The 14,590-nt window shown below is 41.0% G+C and overlaps 1 protein-coding gene across 1 annotated transcript in view; it reads left to right on the forward strand.

Annotated features, from left to right (window-relative positions):
- The window catches only part of CWH43 (cell wall biogenesis 43 C-terminal homolog), a 54,776-nt gene extending 40,737 nt beyond the window's left edge, over positions 1-14,039 (forward strand). The window contains exons 14-16 of the mRNA XM_080797404.1: positions 1,463-1,524; positions 8,749-8,904; positions 12,276-14,039. Of these exons, the coding sequence (XP_080653530.1) occupies positions 1,463-1,524; positions 8,749-8,904; positions 12,276-12,354 (297 nt within the window). The 3' untranslated portion in view covers positions 12,355-14,039. The remainder of the gene's footprint in view (positions 1-1,462; positions 1,525-8,748; positions 8,905-12,275) is intronic.
- The last annotated feature ends 551 nt before the right edge of the window (positions 14,040-14,590 follow it).

Here is a 14,590-nt window from a genome sequence, read left to right on the forward strand (position 1 = left end):
TAAAATCAAATAAGATAATTGTGTAAGTATGTGGTCTCTAAAGTGCAAGAGAATGTTAGATAACACAATATTTGGCAAATCTAAGGGGAAAAATGCATCCTAATAAGAGAAGGAATTCTTATACTCTCTCTGTGTGTGCAAGGGATGTGGACGGTGTTAAAGAAGAGAGATTTTATTTGATTTTTATTTAATCCTCTGTTGGTTACCACTACTTTGGTCAGAAGCTGTGTCAAGACTGGCAGTGGATTCTTCTATAGCTTTTTCTATCAGGAAGTTTGTTAATGCAGAGAGGAGTTTTAATCATGGATGCTCGGATGAACAGATTTTTCTCTTTAAGAAATGAGTATTTGAATCCTGCAGCCTTCAATTTTGACAGCATCGTTAAAAAATCTAAAACGTGACCGTTTAATGTATTCATTGTTTATTAGTCCCTGTATGTACAAGGGAATGACTGAATTTTTCTTTCTTTCCAAGGCAAACCAGACAGTACTCTTTCAATTTATTTGCTTTTTTCATCCTTAACATTTTAAAGTTTAATTTAAAAAATGTATTGTCATTTTCCCATGTATGCCAAGGCACATACATGTGTGTATGTAAGTGTGACATGTACGTCCTAATAAAGATGGACAAATGTCCCTGTGTTCGCCACTAAGCTTATGAAAAAATTAAGAAAGAGATAATAGTGTTTTAGCGATTTAAAAACCTGCTTTAAGTTAAATTTTAACTGTAAAATTGAGAAAAGATCAAGAGTCAGGTCTCTTTTTCATTTATAGGATTCTTTAAAAAGAAGAAGATGGAAATTTCTTCAGTGTAAAAGCTCCATATTTAGAGTTTTCCCAGCACGTTACAGAAAAAGAATATGTTTATGTTCTGCTTCTCTGATGAAAAATAACACTGGTCTTCAGCTTTCAACATCAAAAAGACTCATGATTACTCCCCAAATGTGTTTATTTCCAATGATTCAATTTAACAAACCCAGACTGAGCTCCTGCCGAATGCCAGGCTTCATGCTAAGTACCAGGGAGCCAGCGTGATTAAGAGAGCCTCTGCTGGGGAAGGGGAGGCTGGAGACGTAGAAACAACCACGCGGAAGGCTGTAGCTGGTGTGTACAGAGTACTGTGCAGCACGACCCGGGTGGGGGGCAGTAAATTCTGCTCGGCGTCAAAGACCTGGAGAGCCGGTGGGAACCAGCTCTCTGGCCCGCCCCGCTCTGCAGCCCACCCTCACCTTTGTACCCCCAGCACCCAGTACGGGGCCGAGATGGACCCCCAGGAGGTGCTCCAGAAATATCTGTAGAATGAATAAATAATTGGGACCTTAATGGATCATTAGGAGTGAGGCAGAGAAAATAGTGTGCACAAAATGCATGTTTATTACTGTTGTTCACACATTTTCTTGGGGGTTCGGAATAGGGTATTGTTTTTTATGCTTTAAACGTTCTCTCCTCTGTTCTTTATTTAGGATATTGACAGCACAGATCAAGACAGATGGTGTGAATATATTATGTACCGAGGGCTGATCAGGTGAGCAGAGGACTTTGGTTGTTGCTGTTTTATTATCTACTATCGCTGTGATCTTTTGGGTCTCTCCTGGAAGGAGGGACTTTATAGAAGCAATTAATTTTGTTACTTTTTATAAACATTGGCTAGTTACGCAGTTGAACATTTTTTTTTTCAAGGCATGGCCTAATGATTTAAGAAAGACTAAATGGTAAATTAAGCTTAATTATATAAAAAGGATACTGTATAAGTTATTAAGCATGATAAGCACATAATTGTGAGCACATGTTAGGAAGGGCACCAGTCTGGACGGGAGGGCATGGCGGAAACACGGATCACAGAGTAAGAAAGCCCTGGGCTGAATTCCAGCTTTGCCAAGTTTTAATCATGTAATTTTGGGTAGGCTAACTCACTTGTTGGAACTACTGCTATATTATGGTGAGATCTCTAGGTAAATTATATTAAAAAAAAATCCCGGATATAAAAAAGTGCATAATATCCATATAATATATGCATTTATGAGTGTGGATATATATATCCATATATAATGTATCTAAAGGATCTTAAAATTAAATTTGTAACTGTGTAAATCTGTTTTGTAGGCCCTATTTCCTAAAACAAAGCTAAAACAGTTTAATACCAAAAAGAAGGACCATTCATTTTTTCAATCATTCATTCATTCAACAAGTATTTATTAAATACCTACTCTCATGTGCCAAGCATTGTTCTAAGCAATGGGGATCTAACAGGACCAAAACGCAATCCTTGACTACCACGGACCTTACGTTCCAGTGGAAGGAGACAGAAAATAAGCGCAGAAGAAAGAGAATGACAGGTGGTGGGTGATGTGATGGAAAGATGGATGGGGCCAGGGAGGAAGGATGGGGATGCGGAGTGTGGGTGGGGGGCGGCTGCGCCAGGCTCCAGAGGACGGGGGGCGGCTGGAAGGAGACGAGTGCGGTCACGTGCACCCACCCCGGGAGGAGCACTGCCCACACGGGAAGGAGCACGTACAGAAGTTGGAGTGGCGCATGCTTGGTATTTGTTGGTAACAGCGAGGAGGCCGGCGTGGCTGGAGTAGAGTGTGATGGGAGCGAGGGGACGTGAGAGAGGTGAGTGGGGACAGATCATGCAGACAGTGGACTGAGTCACAGGACCCTCCACTTACAGGGTTCGTCAGTGGAGGGAACACGCTGGAGACAGTCCCTGAAACTCACGGCTCTCGTCCTGCGAGCACACAATCTTTGGGGGGATATTTGACCTGAGGCCTCTAACTACCCTCCTCGGGACGGTGCTGGGAACTCTGGTGTGTGCTTCTAGGATTGGGCCTCTCTGGGCTTTAGTCCCTTCTCCACACAGACCAGGTCATCACCTGGGGGTGTCTTGGCATCGGCTACCTTAAGTTAGGGGTTGACGTTGAACTCATCACCTCCAAGTAGCCTTATACTGCAAGATCTGTGGTCTCCAGTTATGAGAGAACACGGCTGGCTTCTAGGGATGAGACGGAATGACCGGATCAGCCTCTCTCCCTGGAGACCCGGCTTGCTCAGTCCGGAGTCCTAGTCTAGCGAAAGCGCCGTGTGCTGCCCAACTCCTCTTCAGCGCATTCGTCATGCGGCAGGCACTGGTGGGGCATGACGTGCGCCAGGCACCAGCAGTAAACAAAGCGGAGCCGGATCCCTGCCCTGGCGGAGGGAAGAAAGTCGCAGTTCCATGGTGTCGTAGTGTAGGAGGTGGTGAGTATGGTGGGAAACACCTGAGCGAGGGAAAGAGCATCCAGAACATGGAGGAGGGGTGCCGCTGTAAATGGGGGTTGGGCGGGTCTCACCGAGAAGGTGACATTGGAGCTGAGAGTTGAGGGAGTGGGCCCCATGGCGGAGAGCAGAGCCTTCCAGGGGCTGGTCTGTGCGGAAGCCCGAAGGCAGGATGGCAGATGTGTCTGAAGAAAAGTGAGGCAGGGCTGGCGTGTGTGTAGGGGGAAGGAGGTGGGAGAAGAGGTAAGGGGGAGTATATGGGCAGGGAAGGAAGGCAGCAGACCACGTAAGGTTCTGTGGACTCTTACTAAGAACTTTGGGTCTGACTTAATAAAATGGTGACCCTTATTGGTTCCTGGACAGTTCCATGGGTTCATATGCTTACTGGGAGGAGACAGGGAGACCCTTGAGTTGCCAAGATAGTTCTGGTTACACTAATAATTACACTAATGAACTTCAAAGGGCCCAGAACATGCCCATGTGGCTGTAGGACAGATAGCTTGACTATTATTTTTTGGTGTTTCCAAAGAGTTAAGGTGGGAGGGAGATGCCAAAGTGTTAGTTTTGTAAAGTATATGATACCAGATTGAAAACACTGTTTCTGTTTACATTCCTATTAAAGTGGTTGTTTTAATGCGGATATTAGAACTTCTAAAAAACTGTTCATGATATATACTGTAGTAGGTATAAAATGAAGTTGGAAATATTGTGAGTTGCTAAGGAACAGTGATATTTATAGTACCAATGCCCATAATAGCTGATCATTTGGCTCTGTATACTGGTGGCCCAAGACCTTTATCACCTCCCCTTGAAAGAGTGAGGTGGCAGATTTTTAATATATAAATATTTACATATATATGCTAACTATGGCTGGGTGGCTTGCACAACAGAGATTTATGTTCTCACTGTTCTGGAGACAGAGACAGAGAAAGAGAGTGTGTGTGCACACATGTGCTGTATGGTGTCTCTTCTTTAAAAAAAATTTTTTTTTTAAATTTAAATTTGATTAGTTGGGGTGCCTGGGTGGCTCAGGCATTAAGTGTCTCCTTCGGCTCAGGTCAGGATCCCAGGGTCCTGGGATTGAGCCCCACATCAGGCTCCCAGCTAAGTGGGAAGCCTGCTTCACCTCCTCCCCCTCCCCCTACTTGTGTTCCCTCTCTTGCTGTGTCTCTCTGTCAAATAAATAAATAAAATCTTTTTTAAAAAAACTCAATTAGTTAACATGTAATGTATTACTGGTTTTAAGGAGAGGTCAATGATTCATCAGTCTTCTATAATACCCAGTGCTCATTACATCAAGTGCCCTCCTTAATGTCCATCACCCAGTTCCCCCATCCCTCTCCCCTCCAGCAACCCTCAGTTTGTTTCCAATGATTATGAGCCTCTTAGGTTTTTCTCTTTCTCCGAATTCATCTTGTTTCATTTTCTCCTCTCTTCCCTTATGATCCTCTGTTTTGTTTCTTAAATTCCACATATCAGTAAGGTCATATGGTAATTGTCTTTCTCTGATTGACGTATTTTGCTTAGCATAATACCCTCTAGTTCCATTCATGTCATCACAAATGGCAAGATTTCTTTGATGGCTGAGTAATATTCCATTGTGTATATGTACCATCTCTTTACCCATTCATCTGTCGATGGATATCTGGGCTCTTTCCATAGTTTGGCTATTGTGGACATTGCTGCTATAAGCATTGGGAAGCAGGTGCCCCTTTGGATCACTACATTTGTAACTTTGGGGGTAAATACCCAGTAGTGTAACTGCTGGGTCATAGGGTAGCTCTATTTTAAACTTTTTGAGGAACCTCCACACTGTTTTCCAGAATGGCTGCAGTATTGAATCAGGGTCCCACCCCATGACCTCATTAACTTAATTACTTCCTTGGAGGCCCCATCTCCAAATATGGCCCACTAGGGTTATAGCTTGACATATGAATTTGGGGGATGATACAAACATTTAGTTTATAACAGATGGAAAATGTAGCAGAACTAGAACAAAAAAAAAAATCCCAAAATTTATATGGAACCGCAAAACAACCCAAACAGCCAAAACAGTCTTGAAAAAGAGCAAAATGGGAGGCATCACAATTCCAGACTTCAAGCTCTATTACAAAGCTGTTGTCATCAAGACAGTATGGTACTGGCACAGAAACAGACACACAGATCAATGGAACAGAATAGAGAACCCAGAAATGGACCCTCAACTCTATGGTCAACTAGTCTTTGACAAAGCAGGACAGAAAATCCTGGAAAAAGATAGTCTTTTCAACAAATGGTGTTGGGAAAACTGGACAGCCACATGCAAAAGAGTGAAATTAGACCATTTTCTTTCACGAAACACAAAAATAAATTCAAAATGGATGAAAGAACTAAATGTGAGACAGGAAACCATGAAAATCCTAGAGGAAAACATAGGCAGTAACTGCTTTGAGATCGGCCGTACAAACTTCTTTCTAGATATATATCTTGAGGCAAGGGAAATAAAAGCAGAAATACACTATGGGGACTACATCAAAATAAAAAGCTCCTGCACAGCAAAGGAAACAATCAGTGAAACTAAAAGGCAACCTACGGAATGGGAGAAGATATAGAAGGTATTTGCAAATGACATATCTAATAAAGGGTTAGTATCCAAAATTCATAAAACTCAAGACTCCAAAAATGAACAATCCAACTAAAAATGGGCAGAAGAAATGAACAGACATTTCTCCAAAGAAGATACCCAGATGGCCCAACAGACACACAAAAAATTGCTCAATATCAGTCATCAACAGGGAAATGCAAATCAAAACTACAGTGAGATCACCTCACACCTGCAGAATGGCTACAGTCAAAAACACAAGAATGACAAGTGTTGGCGAGGCTATAGATAAAAAGGAATCCTCTTGCACCCTTAGCGGGAATGCAAACTAGTGCAGCCACTGTGGAAAACAGTATGGAGGTTCCTCAAAAAGTTAAAAATAGAATCACCATATGATCTAGGAATCGTACTACTGGGTATCTACGCCCAAAATGCAAAAACACTAATTCAGAAGGATACATGCATCCCTGTGATTATAGCAGCATAATTTACAATAGCCAAATTATTATCAGCTGAACTGTCCATCAATAGATGAATGGGTAAAGAAGAAGTGGTATACACACACGCGTGCGCGCGCACATACACACACACAGAGTGGAATATTATTCGGCCATAAGAAGAATGAAATCTTGCCATTTGCAATGTCATGGATGGAGCTAGAGATTATAACGCTAAGCAAAATAAGTCAGAGAAAGACAAATACTATATAATTTCACTCGTATGTGGAATTTAAGAAACAAAACAAATGAGCAAAGGCGAAGAAAAAAGAGAGAGGCAGGCAAACCAAGAAACTCTTAGCTAAACTGATGGTTACCAGAGGGGATGTGGGGGGCATGAGTGAAATAGGTGGTGGGGATTAAGGAGTGCACTTGTGATGAGCACTGTGTGATGTATGGAAGTGTGAAATCACTATATTGAAACTGATATTACACTATGTTACTAATTGGAATAAAGTTAAAAAAAAAACAAGTTAGGGATTATTGTTTTTCGTTTTTGCCCATAAAACCAATTCTATAAACTTGATCTCAGCCATCTAATTTAATGTCGTGTACTTCATAAGCACTTAATAAATACTTACTGGACAGGGGTGTCTGGGTGGCTCAGTGGGTTAAAGCCTCTGCCTTCGGCTCAGGTCATGATCCCAGGGTCCTGGGATCGAGCCTCGCATTGGGCTCTTTGCTTTGCAGGGAGCCTGCTTCTTCCTCTCTCTCTCTGCCTACTTGTGATCTGTCTGTCAAATAAATAAATAAAACCTTTAAAAAATAAATTAAAAAAATACTTACTGGACAATAAAAGGTTCTTTGTTTTAGCAGACCATTTGGATTGTCTGGTTCCTTAACTTCAAGGACTTTAAGAAGGACCTGGAAGGCAGCATCTGTGAAATGAGTTGGAACTTTGATCTTAGAGATTTGATAAACAACAAAAGTTAGATTCACTAGAGACAGTGACCTAGAATGACAGGGAACTGCACAGATTTGGGGCCTGAGCTTAGACAAATAGCTCAGCCTGTCAGACACCTGTCACCCCATTCTGATGCTGTCACAGATCTCTTTCCCTTCGTGGTGGGCAGACCTGCTACCTCCATGTGCCCCAGCTCTGGGTTTCTGTCTCTATTTTGTATGTATGTAGCTACAGCTTTTGTTTTGAATCTTTTCTCCTACTACTTATTTCGCTCAAGTCCCCACCGCCTGTCACCCAAATCACTGCCGTGGCCTCAACTGGTCTCCCTTCTCCCACCCTTTCCCTGGAGTCTGTTCTCTACACAGCCGCCACTGCATTTCTGCACAGAACTGCTCGGATTTCCATCTCACTGTCCGAAGAAAATATCGGAAGTCCTTCGAGCAGTCGGCACAGAAAGCTTTGCGTCATCCGCCATCCCTGACGTGCGTGCAAACTCACCTCCTCCTGTGTTTGCCCTTGTGCACTCCGCTCCCGTCACTGGCCCTCAGAAAAGTCCAGCCCAGTCTCCTTCGGGACTTTTGCATTTGCTGTTCCCTGTCCCTAGAGCACCCTTCCGCCAACACCTGTCTGGGTTGTTTCTTTACTGCGTTCAGTCTTTTGCTCCCTGTCACTGCTCCGACCATCTGCTATCAACTAGCAGCCTCGGCCACTTAGTGTTCCTTGTCCTCTCTACACTGATTCCTCCGGGATCCTTGGGTACTTTTCACCACCTGATAGATTTCATACGTATGCACGTACTTGATTTGTTCTCCCCAACTGGACTGAAAGTTCTCTGAGGACAAGGGTTTTGTTCTGTTCCCTGTTTATCCTCCCATCTAGAACGATGCCTGCGTGTTGTAGAAACTTGATACGTATATTTATTCACTGAATAAGTGAATGAATGACTGACACAGCTAGATTTTTTTTTTTGATGAGGCAAAACATAAATAAAATAAAATGAATTCTTGGTTGCCCATGGTTCCCCCGTTTTTCCATCTGGGACTCTTATAAAATGCTCTGATTTCCCGGAGAACTGAATGCTCTAAGCAAAAACAGGACGTGCAATTTTTTTTCCAGCATACAAAATCTTTTATTTTAGACTTGTAAATGTGGAGGAAAATAGGTGGTATTTGAAAGGTAAGAAAGCGTTTAGGCATACCCTCCTGTCATTCTGGAGAACTCCTGTTCCTGATGCAGAACGTAATTGTGTGATAGGTGATTTGTCGAGACCAGAATATTCATTAGTGTGTGTTTAGTTGATTAAATCTGTGTGCATGTTCCTTATTCATTCATATAATAAAAGCAGTATTTAGATAAATATTTGGAGTAATAAATCTAGCTAATTCTAGCGATGTATCCAGTAGAGTCATAAATGGGGAAATTGGCCTAATAACACGGGTGATGTCTATTAGGTCTCATCAGATTTCTGTACAGTGATAAAACCTTTACAGACTGTTTCTATTTCTGCCACAGACTGGGTTATGCAAGAATCTCCCGTGCTCAACTGAGTGACTCCGAAATTCAGATGGCCAAATTCAGGATCCCTGATGACCCCATTAATTATAGAGACAACCAGAAAGTAGTCACAGACCCGAGGGAAGTTCCAAAGGAAATTCATTTTAATCCTAGGTGAGTACAGTCCTTCCTGAGGCACCTGCATCCCCTCTACGGACCTAAATATATTATTATCCCGTGGCGAGTTCCAAAGTAAATATGGTTCTAGAGGTTTGTTCAGGGAAGGCTGCTCACGGTCAAAATGATAAGATCCTGCCTGGGTTGAAGTTATGGTCCCTGCTTTCTGGGATAGAGTAACAGGTTACGGTCCCAGGGTCAGGTGAGAAAGATCACGCGGGCATCATCTTCGTCACCATCAGCACCGCAGTGATAGCGGATATTTGAGGGTTCTGTGTCCCAGATTCTGTTCTGGGTGTTTCGGGTATTCTCTCTGTGGACGACCATTGGGTTGGTACGCTCATTATTCTCATTTTACAGCTAAGAAGTTCAGGCTGAGGAACACGAAATAACTTCACTAGGGTTACATGGCTCGTGAGTGGCAGAGCTCCGAAGTGGGAGCTGTCAGCAGGGCTGGGTTGCTGAGGGTCTCAGCTCTCACTATACAAGGACTCACCTGGAAAGCCCCACCTCTGGGCTCTGAGTCTTAAAAAAAAATCATTCCCGGGGCGCCTGGGTGGCACAGGGGGTTAAAGCCTCTGCCTTCGGCTCAGGTCATGATCCTAGGGTCCTGCGATCGAGCCCCACATCGGGCTCTCTGCTCAGCGGGGACCCTGCTTCCTCCTCTCTGCCTACCTCTCTGCCTACTTGTGATCTCTGTCTGTCAAATAAATAAATAAAATCTAAAAAAAAAAAAATCATTCCCAGTTACTCTAATGTGCAATTAGGACGGAGGCTACGTAGAGTGGATAACTCATTTCCACCGCCGAGATTCTAGCATGTGAAATATATTGGATTTTGTTTAGTTCTAAATAGAGGTTATCTGAGAAACCTATTTGCAGCAAATTATGTGCTTTGGAGGAGGTGCTCTTTTTTTCTTCCCATGACTAGATAATGAGAAGAAATGTCTGCATAAAACCAAGCCCAGAACATATCATGTACGTTACTATTATCTGACATTTCTACTACTTTTACCAGCTTACTGCTCTAGAAGCTTCTCAGACTTCATTTGATTTGCTCCCTGGGGCGTGGAGGCATGGGGGGAGGGACGGTGGAATTTTTCTTTTTCTTTTTCTTCCTTGTCTCTCCTTAACAACCGGAAGAAGCTGTACCAACGTGTGGGGAATGAATGCAAGAAGAGCTACACCGAGCCTTGACTGCTTGTATCACTGTGTTTGATCTCGCCCCTCGTGTGTGTGATACGCTAGTAAAGAACATGGGCTCTGAGAGCCGCAGGGGACAGGGTTCCAGTCCTCACGCCTGCCAGCAAACAGCTGGGGAACAGCGGGCAACTTGGCTAATCTCTCTAAGGCTCGAGTCTCTCACCTGCAAAATGGGAAAAGCAGTAGTGTTCCCCTCCTGAGATAATTTAAGGTTTAAACGAAACCTAGAGCTCCTAGAATAACCCCCGGTGATACATGTGATTTTTTTCACCCCGTTCACTACCTTTGTGCTGCCCATGTACTCTTGGCACATTTCAATAAAGTTGTTTGGGGAAAAAAAAAAAAAAAGAAGTGCATGGTGAATGCTGAGTAGGTGGTAGCTACAAGAGCAACAGTAACACTGCAGTAGTCACTGAAGTGAAATCCAGAGTTTTCTTCCTTTGGTTGACGGAGGTGACTTCTTACATGGAAGCTTGAAAATCTGGGAAGATAGAGGTTCCCCCGTTTCCTTATTCTCATACATAAAGAGTGTGGAAGGGGCACCTGGGTGGCTCCGTCGTTAAGCATCTGCCTTCGGCTCAGGTCATGATCCCCGGGTCCTGGGATCGAGCCCCGCATTGGGCTCCCTGCTCAGTGGGAAGCCTGCTTCTTCCTCTCCCACTCCCCCTATTGTGTTCCCTCTCTTACTGTCTCTCTCTCTGTCAAATAAGTAAATAAAATCTTAAAAAAAAAAAAAAGTGTGGAGAAGTCCAAATAAAATATTTTTAGCTAATCACAACTGCCGATTGATCCAAACCACTTGTGAAGGGAGTTAGATCTGCTTTCCCACTCAGGGTAATTATGAAAATAGCAGAAGCCTAAGTAGAAACCTTGTCTTAATTTTAAAATTTCATATATATATATATATATTGAACATTTATAAAATAAAAATAGTCAAAGAATACTAAGTTCATCAAAAATTCCATTCCTTAATTCAACAGGTTCTCATTGAGTACCACGATGTCAACCCCAAGCTAGGCCTTGCGCTAGATACTGAGGACAAAACAGTGAATAATACCAAGTCTTTGTCCTACGGAGCTTATGTTCTAGTGGGGAGCTAAACAATTCAAAGTTATCACTGGTAATAGTTTTGGACGCATCTTTGCTTCTTATGTACATATATATCTATATATCACACAGTCATCTCAACTTTAGAATTGTGTGAAACTTATATGTACAAGGGATTCTGTATAGTCATTCTATTTATAATCTCATTTTTTTCATCCAAATAGTGTATGATGAGCCTCTTTCCATAATAATGTATTTTTTCTGAAAATGTTTTTAAATGATTGCATAATATTCTATTATATGGATGTACCAAATATAGCTAACCCAATTAGTTGTTTTTACATGTTTATTCTTTCATTATTATAAGAAGTCTTCTGAGAACTCCTTATTATATCTTTGGGCATATCCTTGATTACTTCCCTAGGACTCAGTTCTAGTCAGATAATAGCATATCAGAGGTGTTATTTTAATATTTCTTACTGTTTTGAGATGACAAAAAACCCCAGACCTCCTACCTGCAGTTTGGAGGTTATGTGGATATTGCAATTGCTGATGAAGAAAAGTAAGTTAGTGGCTTCATTTATTCAGGTCTTAGTTTCCTTTCTAGTGCCTTTTGTATTTCATCATCCCAACCAGAGCTGTATAATTAATTAATTTTTCATCAGCAAGGTGAGTGGTTCATCTGTAGCACCTATTGAAGATTTAGAAGTTGAAATTGTGCCAAAGTAGATTACATATGCATTAATGTGACATAAATAACATTTCAGGTTTCATGATCCCTTCATCCATAAAATGGATATTATTCAAACTGAAGACTAGAGAAAAATCCAGACTTATTTGCCACCAATGTTATCAGCCAATAATCGTTAAACAGTTGTGCTTTTGGAATGATTCATAACCATGGAAAGAGGACTCTGAAGGTTAAATGTGTAGTCTGCCTTTCCCATGTGCATGAGTCCTTTTTTATTTCTGCATTTGCTGTTTTGTAAATTGATCATATCTCTCCTGGTTTTATAATAGATAAGTTAAAACCATAATTATGGTTGAAATTTTATGTAAGAATGTACCTTTCTGAATGGCTTTTACATGTCAATTACCCTTTTTTTTTTTTTTTTTTAGATTTGGATCCTACAAAGAAGGACACCATTATGAGAATAATCATCATTTTCATATGAGTACTCCCAAATACTTTTTATAGACTATTTAAAACAGGATTCATTGACTGAGCAAGTCTAAGGAAGTAGAAGACGAAGAAGAGATGAATGAAAGTGGGGAACTACACACAAAGAACCGCAATTTGGAAAAAAAAAATGGCATTTATGCAGTGGGAAATTCTATCAATTTATAAAATATATTGCTAAGTAAAAGCATTTCACCAAATTGTTTTTCTTAAATTTCTGATAAAATATAGAATATGGGGTAATAGAAGAAAGTTTTACTGCTAATTTATTTTGTTGTTTTGGATGGAATGTTCTCTATATATCTGTTATGTCCATCTGGTCTAGAGTATCATTCAAAGACACTGTTTCCTTATTGATTTTCTGCCTGGATCTATCCATTGATGTAAGTGAGATGTTAAACTCCCCTACTATTACTGTTTTACCACCAATTTCTCTCTTTATGCCTGTTAGAATTTGCTTTATGCATTTAGGTACTCCCTTGTTGGGTGCATATATATTTATAACTGTTATACTCTGTTGTTGGATTGATCCCTTTATCATGTAAATGGCCTTCTTTGTCTCATGCTACAGTTTTTGTTTTGATTCTGTCTGTTTTGTTTGATATAAGTATTGCTACTCTCTATTTTTTTATTTGCTTACATTTGCATGGTAAATGTGTTTCCTTCTCTTCACTTTCAGTCTGTCTCTTTATGTCTGAAGTGAGTCTTTATGTTTGATATGAGGCAGCATACTGTTTCCTTTGCTATGCAGAAGCTTTTTATCTTGATGAAGTCCCAGTAGTTCATTTTTGTCTTTGTTTCCCTTGCCTTTGGTGATATGTCTAGTAAGAAGTTGCTGTGGCCAGGTCGAAGAGGTTGCTGCCTGTGTTCTCCTCTAGAATTTTGATGGATTCCTGCCTCACATTGAAGTCTTTCATCAATTTTGAGTCTATTTTTGTGTATGGTGTAAGAAAATTGTCTGGTTTCATTTTCCAACATGTGGCTATCCAGTTTTCCCAACACCATTTGTTGAACAAACTGTCCATTTTCCATTGGATATTCTTTCCTGTTTTGTTGAAGATTAGTTTACTGTAGACTTGAGAGTCCATTTCTGGGCTCGCTATTGTGTTCCATTGACTTAAGGGTCTGTTTTTGTGTCAGTACCATACTGTCTTGATGATTACAACTTTGTAATAGTGCTTGAAGCCTGGCATTGTGATGCCACCAGCTTTGCTTTTCTTTTCAACATTCTTCTGGCTACTGAGGGTCTTTTCTGGTTCCATACAAATTCTAGGATTATTTGTTCCAGCTCTGTGAAAAATGTTGATGGTATTTTGATAGGGACTGCACTGAATGTCTAGGTTGTTCTGGGTAGCATAGACATTTTAACAATTTTGTTCTTCCAATCCGTGAGCATGGAATGTTCTTCCATTTCTTTGTATCTTCCTTAATTTCTTTCATAAGTGTTCTGTAGTTTTGGGAGTATAGATCCTATACCTCTTTGCTTAGGTTTAGTCCTAGGTATCTTATGGTTTTTAGTGCAATTGTAAATGGGATCAATTCCTTAATTTCTCTTTCTTCTGTCTCATTGTTAGTGTATAGAAATGCAACTGATTTCTGAGCATTGATTTTATATCCTGCCACATTGCTGAATTCCTATATGAGTTCTAGCAATTTTGGGGTGGAGTCTTTTGGGTTTCCCACATAAAGTATCATGTCATCTGAAAAAATGCTCCACATGACTTGGCATCAGGGAATTACAAATCAAAACCACAATGAGATACCACCTCACATCAATCAGAATGGCTAACATTAGCAAGACAGGAAACAACAAATGTTGGTGAGGATGTGGAGAAAGGGGAACCCTCTTACACTGTTGGTGGGAATGCAAGTTGGTACAGCCACTCTGGAAAACAGTATGGAGGTTCCTCAAGAAGTTAAAAATAGAACTACCCTACGACCAGCAATGGCACTATTGGGTATTTACCCCAAAGATACAAATGTAGTGGTCCAAAGGGGCACCTGCACCCCAATGTTCATAGCAGCAATGTCCATAATAGCCAAACTATGGAAAGAGCCAAGATGTCCATCAATAGAAGAATGGATAAAGAAGAAGTGGTATGTATGTATGTATATATATACATACTTCTTATATATACACACATATATGTGTGTATATACATATATTCATATCATATGTCATGTATATTCATATATATACACACATATATACATAGATACATATATATGTGTGTATGTATATACCACTTCTTCT

The sequence above is a fragment of the Martes martes genome, assembly GCF_963455335.1.
Source record: "Martes martes genome assembly, chromosome: 2".
NCBI lineage: Eukaryota > Metazoa > Chordata > Mammalia > Carnivora > Mustelidae > Martes > Martes martes.